Here is a 17,422-nt window from a genome sequence, read left to right as displayed (position 1 = left end):
CAGTTGCATGAGGAAGATGGAAAGAGCCAATAACTATTAGTAGTTTCTCAGCGGAAATAAATCCAAGAAAATTCAGTTACCTTAGCAGCAACACATATGTAGTAATTTTATATTTATTTAGCAGTCTCTGGAATCCGTACGTCTATTGAAAACCTTGGAAATATTGAATATTAGAAATTCTGCGTATTAATTGCTAGAATCAGAACTTTTTTAGGACAGAGCTATTTATGATTTATGCAGATTATATGATTAATTTTAAAAAATCAAATAAGAGTCAATTTTGGTAACAATCAAAACACACAGCCTTTCATTTTGGCAGGAAACAACGTTTTATACAAACAAATCAAACCATGTAACAAGCCTGATAATTTATAAACCACTGTATTAACAAACGCAGAATTAGACTTGAAACTTCTTAATTAAGACGAAATTAGCCTACCAAACCAGAAACACACTTTTTTCCGACAATGGCGCAAATTTCGTGGGCGTAGAATGAGAAATATTTCAACCCCAGAAGCTTTAAGACAACTTTGTTAAACAATCCAACGCACAGAAGTTCTATTAATAATAATCGTAAAGAATTATGAACACGTTACGACTATAAAGGGACTTTGGCAATTAGAAAAGTCATTACGCGAATAACGAGAGTTCAAAGTTTGATTCCCAAATCCTCGCACAAAGACACAATGTAAACAATTTAAACCTTATATGAACGAAAACCAATTAATAATAATTCTAATTGGAATTTAATAATCAACTAAAATAACAACAGAGGAAATCAAAAAGCGCCAGCTTTCAACGTCGGTTATTAGAGCGTCTTTATCGAAGCATTCTTTAGATATTTTTATAGAACATCAAAATTCATTCTATTGTCCTCAAGCTCGGAGATTGGACCACAATTCGATTTCCATCTGAAAGTAATTTACACAATATTGGCGTCCCTTTATTTCTTATTTATTATATTCTCCCCAAACTGTGCATACATTTTTTATTTATAGCCACTTTCGGACGCCTTTCCACAGATAATTTCAATAAATATAAATTTCTACATACATGATTATATCAACTGACGTCATATTTATAAAACTTGGGAAAATTGAGATTGTTGCGTTTTAATAAATATGCAAATCTGAATTAATTGCAAAGCTAAATCAATTACATACAAAAATGGTCCCCCGAATTTTCATTTAATAGATAAAATGTCATCACCTTTGTAAATTAAATTATGAAAAACAGTTTCCAACCGCTGTAAATCTCTGCCTGTCCTATTCTTTCCTCAAAGGGTCATACATGTTCAAACAACCTGTGGGGAGCAAAATAATTATTACGTCTCTCTGTCCCTTGCTTTTACTTTAAATATTAATTAAGCTACAAAAATTTCACATTTGTGAAGTAATTAACAAGCAACGGCTTTTTTATAGATGGTTACAGTAAATTCCGAGCGTAGAAAAATTCAAGCTTTAGGGTGTATTTACTTTAATTCCTACCTATGATACAAAGTACAATTTTTCAAATTTGCTCTCATTACTCTGGAGGCTTTAAACGATGTCCCCTGTATGCATATTCGCCTCTGTTTGTGTTCTTTCATATTTGCGTTCGCTTGTTTGTGACTTGCCCTGAGTGTCAGCTTTTTGTTTGCTGACTTGTGACTATTTTTATAGTCACTATTTTTCACGGAGCTGAATAATGTATGTCCAACATGTTATTATTATTTAAAAATCGTTGCAATTGCATGTATTCTGTGCATATTTCGTGTATGTCTGCAATAAGCATTATTTAATAGAAGTACCCAGCATAAAACATAAACAGTTTATTAAAAAGATTGAAATCTACTTTCGCATGTAAAGTGTAAAGGGCAGAGTGCGTAAAATAGTAGGAAATACCGCTTGGCACCCTCAAATTTCGTCGGCTTAAGTTGCTAAGACTATTTTTGGATAAAATGGGTTTTCAATTTTGTAAAAAGGAAAACAAAAGGGTTTAGCGTTGGATTCTTTTATTATTATTTCAGAATTATTAAAAAACATTCTATTTTCACTCCCTAAATTTTCAAATCTCAGATTTGAGAACAAATATGGGAAAAATTAAGATTTCTTGACCTCCATTGAAAAAATTCAAAATGGACTTATTGTTAGCAACTTAACATTTCAAATATTTTTGCTTTAAATATATAGGTAGATATGTACCCTCAATACGACTTAAATCCTCGAATAGAAGACGTAGGTACCCCTATTTTCACGATGCAAACTTTTCAATGAAACTTTGATTTTAACAATTATCAGTTAAAACACCAACTTTCGTCCAAAAAATTATTAAAATATCAAATCAATTTATCAGCCATTCCATGAAGAAAACTACTTTGGCGATGAATTTTAACATTATAATTTTTACAACATGTCTGTGTGCTTAATGGATATTGTGCTTGAAAGTTTATATTTTAATACGTATACAGGGTGTTTTTGAAATGCATGTACTCGTGCATGTACAAAAAACTGTGGTAATTCCTTGTCGCAAATTAAGCCTATTAGGAGAAAAAAGTTTGAGTAAATAGTTATTTATTATACAAGCGTCTAAAATGAATGTTTAACAAGCAGTCATTTAACACACAAGAGCCGAAGGCTCGCGCGTTTTAATGACTGCGAGTTAAACATTCATTTTAGGCGGGCGTGTAATACAAACTTTTATTCAATTTTGACCACTCTAAGCCCCAAAAATAGTCATTGAAAAAGTTCACATTCGAGAAACGTCAGAATTGACAGCTACCAAATAAAAATTTTATGAGCGTAAAAATTCGTCTACAATATCAGGTGTGCATGTGCAGTGACTCTGGCGACGCTGTTTGTTTGTTTCAAAGAAGCAAAAAATTGTCAAAAATTCATCCAACAGTTCAAAAATCATGCAAGATTCCGAAGAAATAATGGAAAATTTGCTTTCATTAAAGAGTCGAGATGCTTATAAAAAGCGTATCAAAAGTTTCTTGGATGGAAAGAGCAGCAAGGCGTTATCATAACCATGGTTTCAAAACAGCAAAATAAAATTTTTATTTAGCTTGTGGATTAAAGTTTTTATACCCCTAGCGGATAAACCAAAGCTTTAGTGGCCTAGTAACAGCAAAATAAACGTCTGTTTAAAAGTCAAAATTGAATAAAGTCTTTTTGTTTTAGAGATAAAATTACAAAACAAAATTCAATAAATCTGCTTGAGCGCCATTGATTTAAAAGTAAGCAAAAAATTGAGTTGCTGGTTGCTTAGAAAACAAGTCATTCCAGGTGGGCATTTTGCCAGTGGTGTAGAAAGTACGTGGATTGAAACGAGAATTAAAGTAATTTTATCTTGGCAATTTTTGATTTAAAAATTGGTTTTACATACTTCATACTCCTTCTAGAATACCGCAAAACTGTTTTGTAGATGTTCGTTACCATTTTTTTTTATTTTTTAATTTTTAAAAACAGAAGTATGTGTCTGAATACATGTGACGATTATGAAAGTGTTTAGGGTCTACTACTCCTAATTACTAAAAATTGTATATTTTGTTCTCCTTATTATGTCAATAATGTTTTTACGAGGTTAAATAAGTAACTTTTTTTTTCCAAATGCTCTCTTCGTTATCATGAATAGCTCGTGAAATAAATGTTATGCAAAAAACGAAAGCACATTGTGCGCTCCTTGTGTGGTCACAATTCGTCAGAAAAAAATTTTATTCAAAAAAAATTGCTCTTTAAAACGAAAACCAACAATGTATTCAGAATACCTCCTTTTTAAAAAAAAATCAAATTGTAAATCATCGTTAGTTGAATTACTTTTATTTTGAAACATTATGAAAGTGTAAGTAATAATATTTGAATTTTCCTAATTTTTTCAACTTTTGATGGCTTAAAGGTTTCTATAATCAACAACAGTATGTTTGCTGCAAAAAGCCGAGATGTGAAAAGCATTTATGTCATACAACTCTAAAACCAAGGCAGATGGCCAAGAAATTGCAATAACGTAATTATTAAAAAGTCATAACTGTTTTTTTTACGATTTTTCGAAAAGTAGACCAAAGTAGAAAACATAACGGATTACACTAGTTTTATAAGACTTTATTGTGGTACTCCTTCGTCGTTTTTTGTACCACAATACAACGTCTTATAATACACGTATAATAATGTACTATTATAAAAATTTTGGTAATTTTAGTGCTAACGGGTATAAAATTTGAGAAAACTACAACTTTTGACTCGTCAATTGACTAGACCAAATTGCAAAAACTGTAGAGCAAAAAAACCCAATTTTAAAAATTGTTAAGGCAGAGCAAAAAATTTAGACACCCTTTGTTTAAATTCGGAATGCTTTTATAATTTCAGTATATCGGCTAGAAACTTGAAAAAGTTACACCTACATATGAAATATGTATAAATTTTAATAAATTACAAAAGTCTAGTGTAGACTTTAAAAATTCTATTAAAAAGGAAGCAAAAATTTCCTACATCCACCATTAAAATTTCGGTAATTTTATTGCTTCAGCATGAACTTTTGGAAAACTACTACTTTTGAGCGGTGTATTAATTCTATCAAATTGCAAAATAGTAGAACAAAAAACACAATACTTGGAAATTTTAATATTCGAGAGAAAACAAAATGTTTTAACAACCACCACTAAAATTCGTAATTTTTGTGTTACAGCTATAAAAATTGGAGAATTTTCTACTTTTCGCTCGTCTATTAACTTTAGCAAACTGGAAAATTGTTGAAAATTCTAGTAGTAGTAGTAGTAAAAGTATTTATTCAACAGAAGTACAGTCAAAGTTTACATGTGACAAAGATGTTAATTACTTTCTGTTGAAATCGCCGCTCTAGGCTTATGCCTCTTCAGCGAGGAGAATTCTAGAGATTTTAACTCTGTACACTACCCAGCAAAATCGGCCTATTAATTTTAAAAACGGCTTTAAAAAAATTATTGACGTTTCACACCAACTTTTACGATTAACTTTAATTTGATAAAACATTTATAGGACAATTCAAAATTGCATATTAAGCTTTTGTAATGCATTCAGAACTAAACAGTTTCATTAACTGATTTAACACAAATGTGACAAAAAATCGTCAAAAGTAAGAAGTCATCATATCGAGAGATCAAATAAAAGCGCATCGCCCAGTTCAGTCTGCAAAAAAAAAATATATATCATTAAAAAAATAAATTTTTAAAGTTTAAAGCAGGGTAGTTATAATATCTTGCCAACTATGTTATTGGAACTTTTTACCCAGTTGTCTTGGTTTTAGAGTTGTATGACATAAATGCTTTTCTCAGCAAATATTCTGTTGTCGTTTATAGAATTTTAACCAGATAAACCATCAAAAATTAAAAAAAAATACAATTATTGAAACATAAATAGATGTGCAAAATAAGGAATAATTTATTGACTTTAAACATTCACTAGAATTTGTGACAACACTGCTAATTCCCAATTGAAGACAGTATTGTTCAGGGACAGCCTGTATTTGTTAAAAACTCCAACAATTGACTTACCTTATCGTCTGTTGGTTCAATTTTAATTTCTGGAACTGGAGAGTAGGTCCTCACCATAACAACAATATTTTCTTCGTCAACTGTGAAAAAATCACCACACTGAGTGCTAACTGATGCAGTTTCAACACTTGGAGCACCACTGCCACCAGCACTTGCTGAATCCATGATTATAAAACCACTTTTGCTGGCAAATCTTGCACTTTTATGTCTATTTACTTCTTTAACTGTTAGATTCGACTGTTTCACGTTCAAATGTTTCGCAAATAAACCACGGTAACATGATCTAAAGGACATCCACAAACTACAGGAGCCCACGAATTTTGTTGCTAAACTGCTGTTGTGTTTGTTGACAATCAATGTCGTGATCTGCAACAGATGCCGATGAGTTGCTTGGATCATAAAACCTAAAAACAACGCCCAGAAATCACTAAAAACACGTGAAAATGAAGTAAAAACAATGCTCTAAAATTAAACCGAAAGTGAGGTTATGTTATTGTTGTGAAATGTAAAATAAAAAGAATGTGACATGTGAACAAAAAGCATGTGAAATTGAACTGAAAATTGTCTAATTAGAAAATAATTACTGAAATGGCTAGTTTTTAGTGTACTTTAGAGGTTACCGCCAATTTTAACATCACCAACAACCCGCAAAACGCACGTGGTGAAACTGAGTAATTGTAGTGACATCTAGCGGCAAACGGGTGAACTTGGCAATGGGGTAAACTACCGGGCGCGAATTATAAATTTTCGGATTTTTAATTTACTGTGTGAGTTGGCCTAAAATATTTTGTAAATAGTTTACTTATATAGAAACATTTTCATAAACATTTAACGTTTCTTACTCTTTTAATTCGATTATTTAGGTCAACAATTCGCGACCTGTGAACTATTAGGTTCTAACTAACATTTGCATTAAATTGATCAGTATTCACGTTATCAGTGATATCTCTTTAATTTATTAAGCATTTATTTAAAAAAAATGGCAGAATCTATTAATATCATTTTGGCTTGTTAAAATATCAAATTACTTCATTTTTATACTTGATAGAAAATGTTTAAAAAAATCGTAAAACAAACATTTTAAATTTTCAAAAAAATCACTTAGAACCTTATAATTCTCACGACGCGAATTATTAAGTTCATCGTTTATTTAGTCAGTCGTGCCCGTAGTTTCGACCAAGAAAGACGTGACAAATGGAGAGGAGATTCAAATAACGTGTTTGTTAAGCTTAATTTCAGAATCAATTCACCACTTTTGGAAATTTATTATTTGTGTATTATACAAAGTGTTCCAGAACTCACGAAGGACTCGATAACCATACCTACAGAGTGTTTCATAAACAAACGGCAAGCCATGAACTGGTAAATCTGGGGACTTTATAGAACGAAAATGTGCAGTTATTTTTGTTTTAACATCTTTCGATTAAAGAACTTGGAGTAAATTCTTGAAATTATTGGAAAAGTTTCCAAGGGAAAAAGTTCCCCGATTCAAATTCCAACGGATTTATAGTCTGGCCTCTTTGTTATTTTTGAGATCATGGGAAATTTTCATTGGAAAAACATGCTTATTACTGCAGCAACTATCACTTACTTTAACTTTTGTAACTTGTTAAATTTTAAAAACGTTGTCAAAAAAAATGTGAGTTGAATAAAAATAATTATAATTAATTTAAACCCATAACAGACCTAAGCCTAATTACATAAAAAGTTATCAAAAACCTCATTACTTAATTACCACAAGAATAGCAGAATAAAGAAGAAAAGAAAGAAATTATAAGAAGGAGTTGTTCCTGCGCACTTTACGCCAAAATCTCAAAAGCAAAACTTGAAATGTATGAATTGTGCCATTTTTCAGATTGTACTAAACACAGATATACAAAAAACATGTCGTAGGAGCTAGTAGCAACAAATTGCTTCTAACTCTTTTGACGTTTAAAAAAAAACGTGTTTGTGGTAATTAAATTAAGCAGCATTAAACGAAAACTGTTAAAAGTGGACAAAGATCTTTTAATAGTAGCTTGCCATGGATCTGCAACAGCAGCAGATTTACATTAAAAGTAAATAGGTAGGTAAGTAGAAAAGTTACTAAAAGCACAAAACACAACCTGAGAAGTCGTTTTCGGTCATTTTGATGGCAAAACTAAAATTCAAAATTTATATAAATAAAAAGTCGTGATCAAAAATTTTTCAATAGCTTAAAAGGAGTATACTTAATCTTACTTTTGACTACAAAATACACTCCTTTATCATTTAAAAATTGACAAAATTTAAGCGAAAAGTTGTATTAGGTATTTAAAAACAGTTTTAATAGGATTATGAGTTTTTCTGATTCTTAAAGAGTTCATAGAGGTATATTAACAACTATAAGTACCTACAATTTGAAATTCGTCAAAGACCTCCATTATTGCAGTTTTAGGTCAAAATGGTCATTGGAATTTAAATTCAGATGAGAAAATTCGTCGGAAAACTTTTCCATAGGAATGTCTGGAATTTTTTGAAATTTTCTTTAAAAGTTATTTATCTTGCTTCAAGAGTTGCACCCCTAGAAAACCCTTAATTTGATAATGAGCGACCATTAGCGCACGGGTTAAAAAATAATTAATCAAGTTAATTTGAATTAACAAGTTTTTTAGAACGCCAAAAGTTTGACTACGCATTGAAAACTGAATGTACACACGTTTTAAGTTGTTTTTTTTTATTACACATTTTTATATTCTGGTTGTTTCCTTTTATTGACAAATTTTACTTCAGATTTAACAAATATGTAACTATTATTTGTTTACCAACGTAACTTGATACATGTGTTTTTTTAGGTGTTTTTCTATTGCATCTTACTGGTTATCTTAAGAAAGCTTTTTCTAAACGACAAAAAATCTTCAAAATCTCTTTAGAAAGTCGCCGTTTATTTGTGAAATATCCTATTTCACATAATACTGTCTTGCATTTTGAGAGACATAAACTCAAAATTCTTTTCTAATCACAATAGTCACGATTTAAAGCTCACCAATCTCAATTAGAATTATTGCTACAAAACCTATGTTGCTAAGTAACTAACAATGTATATTTAAAAATTAATTAACAAAACGTTTATTATTAGTGAACTTTAAATAGCTATATAAAAATTCAAAAACTTTTTATTCACTAGATAAAAATGGCTTTGTCGGTAGTTTTCCAGAATATGGTAAACATCTAAATAGTTTGAATCTGTCATGGTCACTTTTGTTAGTTTCATTTCATTTCTTTGCGATACCGACCGTTACTTCCTTTTGTTTTGTACAAAGCGTCCGGAAAGTCACGCACTTTCTTTACACTGAATATTCAGTCCATAAGAAATTTTTGAAATGGCATTGCAGCCCACTTTTTTGTGACACGACTGTATTAAAGACTTTTGTGGACTTATCTCACGTCCCGATGCCTTTGTGGTATAAAAGAAATTGCGTAAAAACGCGTGGTGCAAAAAAAATTGAACCTTGAGGAAAATTAATGAAAATTATTGTAAACAAAATTTCCAAATTAATATTTGGGATCAGAATTAATACTTCTAACAGCAACAATATAACAAAAACATTAATAAGACTTTAAATACTAGAAATTTAAATTATGGGTGGACAGTTCAGCAATGTTGCCTGTTCTTATTTCCTTTTAGTTGCAAAAATAGAAAGTATGATTTTTTTATTATTTTCTATTGTGCATTTATCTGTCACAATAATTAAATGCCCATCTTAGTTTTTAAGAACAATTTTGCTATAAGTTCTTCTGTTCGAAAATAAGTGTCGAATTTGACTTGTATGTAAAAATTAAGAGAAGTAAAAATCAGAGAAAATCGTGGAGGATAGTGCATGTTTTAAAACAGTCATTAAACAATGAAAGTTGGCGAAAAAAAATAAAACTCTATTTAAAAATAATACATTAAAAATATAGCAATTGCATAATACATAATACTAAACAATATATAATTGCAAAAGATCATAAAATACTTATAAATAATCTCATAAAAACAGTTCCCTGAACACTTGGACGGTTAAAATGATGTAATATAAAATAAAGCACCTACATAACAAACTCAATCTTAATCTAATGTCCTAACAGTAGAAGAGTTTTGTTTAAACAAATTGAACTCATTCTACAATCTACATCATAGTACGGGTGACTCATATCTTGCTCAATTTATATATGTACACTTAATATACCTAATATTAGTTAGCTATATAATATAATAAGGCTTATGTTCTATCAATTCAGTGAGAAGTTTGAATTATTCGATGTCGGGTGGTTTGTACCTTCCTTGTGTGAAACAGATCTGCTTAATCTAAATACTCTAAATGATACACTCCTATATGTTTAAAATGATTATAAAACTTTAACGGCTAATTTCACTCTACTCAGTGATGTTTCTATAATTTCAGGCGGTGCTTCTGAACCAAGAGATACTTAATTTAATTTAGTAACAACCTACGCTAGTTGTCTTAACTTGAAAGTCATGTTTAACATTTTTTCCAACTACAACTAAGATAAATTTAAGTCATTTCAGATTCCATCAAATATTTTAAGTCACACACTTTGAAGGAACTTAAATTTCCAGAAACATGTCCAACTAAATACATATTTGATAGAAGCGAAGGGTTTAAAATGGCAGTAGAAAAAAGAGTATCAATAGATCCAATTGACTGGCACCCACTGATGTTCTGTTGTTAAAGAATCCAAGGCCTCGATAATTTGTCGGAAAGTCACATCAAAATCATTGTTTATGATCACCTGATCGACGTACTGGTCGTACGTTCGCTGCATACTTGCGCTGTCTTCTAAGGCTCGCTTCAAGTCTTCTTCCTAGAAAAAATAGAAATGAGTTGCTTGTAAAGATGGAGAAAAGAAAAACAAGAGTTTATCAGGGGCTAGATTTAGAACTTACTTCATAGAGAGAAGCTAGAGATTCCAATGTCCTCGCTCTTCTCGAACTGTAGCGTATAGAACTTTGTCGTTCAAACTATCATGCAACAAAAACAAGCTACAGTTTAACAAACGCTCTACTGCGGTTATGGCTTTGACTTTTTAAATCGTTTACAGCCACTTTACCGCAAACCCCCATAAATATAATAACGCTCAAATGGTTGGGTCTCATCTAATAAATATTTTTTCCCAGCTGGTCAGTCTCACAAACCAACTCCTTACAAGTCTACATTTCGAGGTGATTTTGTTACTCAACTGACCCAAACTTACTCAAACTGATGATAAATGCAATTATATTAATTAGAAATACTAAAGAAAAAAATACGTGTATTGGAACATTTGGAAATTTGTGGAGTTTATAAGTCTTGACTGTCTTATTAACAGTACCAATTTAGAAAAATTTAAACCAAAAAGGAGTATATGTATTTAGAAATTTTTGTTTGGACAACTGAAAATGTCAATTTTTTCAACACTGTAATTTCGTTATTTCTAGTGCGACAGGAACACGAAATTTATGCATGTTTGCAAAAATTTGCAAAAATTTAGATCAAAAAGTCGAATTTTCGTTTTAAGACCAAAAAAATGCAACCAATTTTTTTTTCCTGTAATTTTTTTATTTTTTATGCGATTTTAACGAAATTTGTGGAGATTATCACTCTCGACTGCCTTATTGAGAGCGTCAATTTAGAAAAATTTAGACCGAAGAAGAAAATTTTTAGAAATTTTGATTTCGAGGAGCGAAGAAAAATTTTTGTTTAAAAAATGTGACCAAAAATTTTAAACAACCTGTAAGTTCTTCATTTTTAATGACACTATAACCAAATTTGTGAAGCTTATAAGACTTAACTGTCTTATTAAGAGTTTTAGAAAAATTTAGACCAAAAAAGGAGAATATTTATAAATTTTTATTTAGACAACAGTGAAAATGTCAATTTTTTCAACACTGTAATTTCGTTATTTTTAGTGCGACAGGAACGAAATTTATGGATGTTGTTTCTTTTGTTTGTTTTAGTAATATCACTAATTTGCAAAAATATAGATCAAAATGTCGAATTTTTACAAATTTTCTTTTTAAGACCACAAACTTGCCACCAATTTTTATTTAATCCTGTAATTTTTTTATTTTTTATGCGATTTTAACGAAATTTGCGGAGATTATCACTCTCGACTGCCTTATTAAGAGCGTCAATTTAGAAAAATTTAGACGGAAAAAGAGAATTTTTAGAAATTTTGATTTCGAGGAGCGATGAAAAAATTTTGTTTTTTAACCAAAAAAAATGTTACCAAAAATTTTAAACGACCTGTAAGTTCTTCATTTTTAATGCCACTATAACCAAATTTGTGAAGTTTATAAGTCTTGACTGTCTTATTAATATTTAGTACCAATTTAGAAAAATTTAAACCGAAAAGGAGAATATTTAGAAATTTTTATTTGGACAACAGTGAAAATGTCAATTTTTTCAACACTGTAATTTCGTTATTTTTAGTGCGACAGGAGCGAAATTTATGGATGTTGTTTCTTTTGTTTGTTTTAGTAATATCACTAATTTGCAAAAATATAGATCAAAATGTCGAATTTTTACAAATTTTCGTTTTATGAGCAAAAAAATGCCACCAATTTTTTTTAATCCTGTAATTTTTTTATTTTTTATGCGATTTTAACGAAATTTGTGGAGATTATCACTCTCGACTGCCTTATTAAGAGCGTCAATTTAGAAAAATTTAGACCGAAAAAGAGAATTTTTAGAAATTTTGATTTCGAGGAGCGATGAAAAAATTTTGTTTTTTAACCAAAAAAAAGGTTACCAAAAATTTTAAACGACCTGTAAGTTCTTCATTTTTAATGCCACTATAACCAAATTTGTGAAGTTCATAAGTCTTGACTGTCTTATTAATATGTAGTACCAATTTAGAAAAATTTAAACCGAAAAGGAGAATATTTAGAAATTTTTATTTGGACAACAGTGAAAATGTCAATTTTTTCAACACTGTAATTTCGTTATTTTTAGTGCGACAGGAACGAAATTTATGCATGTTGTTTCTTTTGTTTGCTTTAGTAATCACTAATTTGCAAAAATTTTGATTAAAAAGTCGAATTTTTAAAAATGTTCGTTTTAAGACCATAAAAATGCCACCAATTTTTTTTAAAATCTTGCAATTTCTTTATTTGTTAAGTGATTTTAACTAAATTTGTGGAGATTATCACTCTTGACTGTCTTCTTTGCAGTGCCTATTTACAAAAATTTAGAGCGAAAAGGAGAATTTGTAGAAATTTTTATTTCGAGTAGCTAAAAAATTACAAAAAAAACTTGAACGCGGTTTAATTTCCACATTTTTGGTGTCACAAGAACGAAATTTGTGAGCGTTATTTTTAAGGTTAAATAGTCCATAAAAGTTGTTGAATTTGGGTTAATTTTAATATATCTTTGTTAGCCATTATTTCTAATAACGTATTATCTTTATTTTTGTAAAAACATTGTTAATTTTTTTTGAAAGTTTCTATTACTAAGTGGGACTTAGATCCAGATAATCTAATTTTTCTTAGAAGCATAAGGAACCTAGTGTAAAAATATGCCCAAAAAAATATTTTTGGATCAAAAATTACGCACGATTTGAAATAAATAGTCATCAATAACTCGCAATTGGCTTTTAAATTGCATATTTGAAAATAGATTGAGAATATTTATTACGGTTCATTTCAAGCCAGATGAGACCCAACCACTTGATTATTAATGATAAGGTGGCTATAAACGATTTAAAAAATCAAAGCCATAACCGCACTAGAGCGTTTGATAAACTGTACATAATCAACAGTTTAAAAATTATAAAACAAAATCACAACACAAAAGTTTTCGTGCCACATTTACTCCACTAACAACTCTACTTACTGTTAGATTTTTACTGGAATAGCGCAAATTCGAGTTGCTTTTTCCAATGTCGTACAAATTTTTCAGTTGTTCCATTCCCGGGGCTGCTATAAAAATAACATACGGCAAGAATTCAGAGCTGTTGTGAAGAATCTTCAGCGCCATTGGACTGCAGTCTAACACACACATTTTCCCCTAAAACTCTTCAATCAGTGGCTGCAACGAGCTAATGAGTACCCTCACTTGTTTGATAACATCTCTAATTGAATCCAGATGTGTTCCATACAAATGTCCGTTATATTCGCCGTATTCCAAGAATTTAGACTGTTTGATTTCTTCTTCCATGTTTTCGCGATCGGTGAACCAATAACTCTGACCATTTTCTTCTAATACTCTCTGTGGTCTCGTTGTAACTAAAATGGAACATTTTAGACGGAAAATCAAACAATTGTTGTGATTATACATGGTACAACTCCACCGAACTTTTCTGGGTCGCTGTTAATGAGGCGGTTCTTCAGCGTTCTTCTTCCCACACCTTGCGTCCCGATTAGTACCAAAGTTTTTCTTTTAAAAGGCGGCATTCTCGTTACTTCTTCGTATAAGAGGAGTTCGGCCTTGTCAAAATCACAGTTGCTTTTAGATTGGTAAATAATCTTTTTCTTCTTTTTTGAAATTCTTGCTCCACATATGCTTATTTTATGGACGAAATCGGCTTCGGGGGCTACAAATGCTTTTCTTCGTTCTTCGAGCTCGAGGGATGGGATTAACCCGGTTCTGTTGTCTCCTCCGACTTTTTTCGCTTGCCACCAATTGGGGTCCTTTTGATCGACGATTTGAAGGATGTCGCCTCGTTCGAAGGGCAACCCGATTTCTTTGCATGGTAACAAGCTGTCTTCTTCAGGGATGTACTCGTAGAGAGCTCGCATGTAACACTAGAAGAATTGTTAAGTCGCTGGAAACCAGTTCGAGGTAACTTACTGTAAGTCTTTTAGCAACTCCATTTGTGGCTCCGTTGGCAACAAGTGATGCGTGGGTCTCCGGGTCTTTCGGTTGACCTACTTTGAGAGTGACGGATCCTTTGGACTTTGCCACTTCAGTTTGTAAATCTTCAGCGCTGTTAACAGGCGTGCCATTAACTTCGAGAATGACATCACCAACGTGAAGAAGACCTTGTTTTTCGATCATTCCACCTTCGAGTATTCTCGCAATGACCAAGTTCTCGTTGTCATCCAGTTGTACCTATCAAACATCCCATCAGCTCGAAACACATGTCTTATGAATGAACTTACTGTTAAACCGAGCGGCTCCCCGTCCTTCTTGCGGACTCCAACCATTCTTATCGCCTCCCCCGTCATTCCGTTCAATTCTGGAAATAATTTCGAAAAATCTGTCTTTACGGGTTTTGGATTTTCGCTAATTCGTGCCACTTCGTCGTGACACTCAATGAGGGATTTAAAGTGAGGACGTCCCAACAGATCCAACAATTCCTTCGCTTCTTTGCTTTTTGATTTGGTGAAACGAACAGACAATTCTTTGATGAGCTCTTTACTTCCTTTGATAACGGGCTTTGGAAGCACTGGACGATCTTCTAATTTGTCTTGTACCTGGAACAAGAAAAACAGTGAATACGGGCCTGTGCGGGAATTAATGGGTGCATAATCGTTTTCTACCTGCTTTGAACGTCAACTTGTGGATTTACGCAATCTGTTCGGGTTTTGGCGTAGAGCAGGTAGAAATGTGATAAAGGGAGGAAGTCAGGTGTTAAGGACGTTTTCTTTGTTTGCGGAAAATAACGACGGGGTGCCACTACAATCATTTGTAACAAATCTATAACAAACAGATATGTTTCTTTCAACTAATAACACGACCGTTAGTTTTATACCTTAAGATCAGTAGTAAATGAAAGATAAGTGAAAAAAGAAACGGAACTTGGTGGAATCCGAGCGGATAGTTTATTTTTGTATTGTTGTGATAAGTCATCATAATTGCAACATTGTGACACTGAGACTAGTAAAACACATAGAAAATAGGACAGTTTTTATTGTGGCAAAAACTCAACCTTTAAAATTGCAGTTTCTATATTTTAAATGAATTTAAACACAAACTAGAGAAATCTCAAACTGAATCAATCTATAAATCCCAAAAAAACTATTGAAAATCTAATTAAAATCTATTAAAAATTTTAAAAAAATTAAAGATTCTACGGAATATCTGGAAAAATTTGACGATTGTAAAAAAAACTGAAGAACATAAAGAAAATCTAATAAATTCTGAATAGAATTCCAAGAAAAATTAACACACAATTTAGACAATTTGAGAAAAAATCTGAAGAGAATCTAAACTATATCTAAAATAATTAGAGACTATTTAAGATTTAAGAAAATTGAAAATGCAATTTACAGAATCCAAAGAAAATTCAATAATAATTTTACACAGTCTAGAAAAATAATCTAGATAATCTCCAGAAATGATCTACTAAATTTAAACAGATCTAAAGTATCTGAGAAAAATAAGATAATATAGAGGAAATCTAGAAACTCCATAGAGCAGAGTTTTTAAAATCTAATGTAAAGTGAATTTAAGAATCTAAAGAAAATACAGCAAAGCTATAATCTAAAAGGGTTTGAAAGTCTATTATAAAATCAAAGAGAATCAAAGAATCTTGGAAATTCATGAAAATAAAATGTTTATTAATTTATGAGAATTTAAGACTCTAAAAAGACTAAAGAAAATCTGGAGTTTACAAAAAATCAGGCAGAATCGGATGGAATCTAAAAAAAAACCTAAAAAGAATCTAAAGTAAATTTTAATCAAATCTAAAGAGCTGATGGTAATCTAAAAAACAAAAAAAATATATGTACAATCTAGATAACCCTATAAAATTCAGAGGGTATCTAAAAAACTAGACATAATCTAAAATTAATCTAAAAAGAAGTAAAGACTCCAAAACAATCTAAAAAAAATAAACAAGCCAGGGAAAATCTACTGAAATAAACACGAGGAGAATCTAGAATATCGAAATAATCCAAATATTCCGAAAATACTGTTTTCAGGAAATTAAAAAACAATCGATTAAAAATTTCAGAAAATTTCTACAATCTAAAAATTATTTTAAAGAGGAAATTCAAACATAAGACAGGGTCCGGCAACACTTGTGTCCACCCCCAAAATCGCCTTTAATTTTAAAGACAAAATTTTGAAAATTTGCATACGCTCACAGTTGACGAAGCTCTAGCTGACAAAAAAAATTTGTTTTTTACCACGGTTTGTTTGGCGTCGCGACGCCCAAGAAGTATAATTTTACGCGATTTTTGAGTTTTTGCAAAAATATTCGCGAATTCAAATTTTTTTCGACATAACTGTAACACAAATATTTCAGTTTTTGTTTTAAATCAAATACAAATTGTGTTTAAAATTTGAGAAAAAAACGCTGCTTTATCAAGTTAGTTTTCAAAATTATGACGGCGCAGTGGCAAACTACGTTTACACCAAAATTTCACAAGTCACTTCATTCACTTTTATAAAGGTTAATTTTGATTAACACTGGCATGTTGCACTTTATGAACACCAGAAATCGTTAATTAACTTAGACAAAGTGACAATTTCACCAAGTAAGACTTTTGTTACAATCTAAAGCGAGCCAAAAGATAGATGTCATTTGTGACACAAGATGTTGACAGATGGGTGTAAACGTAGTTAGCAGTTTTGACATAATGAAATTGGAAACTAACTTGATAAAACAGCATTTTTTTCTCAAATTTTGAAGACAATTTGCATTGAATTTAAAATAACAACTGAGATATTTTAAACATATTTATATTGAAAAAAAATTAAATTAGGGGTTGATATCTCAAACCCTCACAATTACCTAAAAATTACATTGTTAAGGCGTCGCGACGCCAAAACTATCAGTGATAAAAAACAAATTTTTGCGTCAGCTTCTAGAGTTTTGTTAACTGTGAGCGTATGCAAATTTTGAAAATTTTATCTTTAAAATTAAAGATGATTTTGGGGGTGGACACAAGTGTTGCCGGACCCTGTATAGGAAGAATCGAGGGACTCTTAAGGGAAACTAAAAAGTATGTATTCCTTTTCTAAAAAG

At 31.0% G+C, this 17,422-nt stretch overlaps 2 protein-coding genes across 4 annotated transcripts in view; both read right to left on the bottom strand.

Annotated features, from left to right (window-relative positions):
• Window positions 1-6,202, bottom strand: part of LOC148173736 (pseudouridylate synthase RPUSD2-like) — a 296,122-nt gene extending 289,920 nt beyond the window's left edge. For 2 of the 3 annotated variants that reach the window (XM_088035906.1, XM_088035907.1), the window contains exon 1: window positions 5,507-6,183. In XM_088035906.1, coding sequence (XP_087892032.1) covers window positions 5,507-5,905 — 399 coding nt within the window. In that variant the 5' untranslated portion in view covers window positions 5,906-6,183. Of the gene's footprint in view, window positions 1-5,506 lie in introns of all 3 variants that reach the window. The other variant, XM_088035908.1, reaches the window with a different exon arrangement.
• Window positions 6,203-9,384: 3,182 nt separating this feature from the next.
• vari (MAGUK p55 subfamily member vari) overlaps window positions 9,385-17,422 on the bottom strand; it is a 35,624-nt gene continuing 27,586 nt past the window's right edge. The window contains exons 3-9 of the mRNA XM_088036319.1: window positions 14,610-14,924; window positions 14,299-14,559; window positions 13,784-14,252; window positions 13,564-13,733; window positions 13,342-13,515; window positions 10,416-10,490; window positions 9,385-10,333 (exon numbers count right to left, since the gene is read on the bottom strand). Coding sequence (XP_087892445.1) covers window positions 10,157-10,333; window positions 10,416-10,490; window positions 13,342-13,515; window positions 13,564-13,733; window positions 13,784-14,252; window positions 14,299-14,559; window positions 14,610-14,924 — 1,641 coding nt within the window. The 3' untranslated portion in view covers window positions 9,385-10,156. The remainder of the gene's footprint in view (window positions 10,334-10,415; window positions 10,491-13,341; window positions 13,516-13,563; window positions 13,734-13,783; window positions 14,253-14,298; window positions 14,560-14,609; window positions 14,925-17,422) is intronic.

The sequence above is a fragment of the Gnatocerus cornutus genome, chromosome 5, assembly GCF_029298725.1.
Source record: "Gnatocerus cornutus isolate USDA-ARS CGAHR chromosome 5, icGnaCorn1.1, whole genome shotgun sequence".
In the NCBI taxonomy this organism is placed as follows: domain Eukaryota; kingdom Metazoa; phylum Arthropoda; class Insecta; order Coleoptera; family Tenebrionidae; genus Gnatocerus; species Gnatocerus cornutus.
Note: the sequence above shows the minus strand (reverse complement) of the source record. Positions and strands in the feature narration are given on the sequence as shown.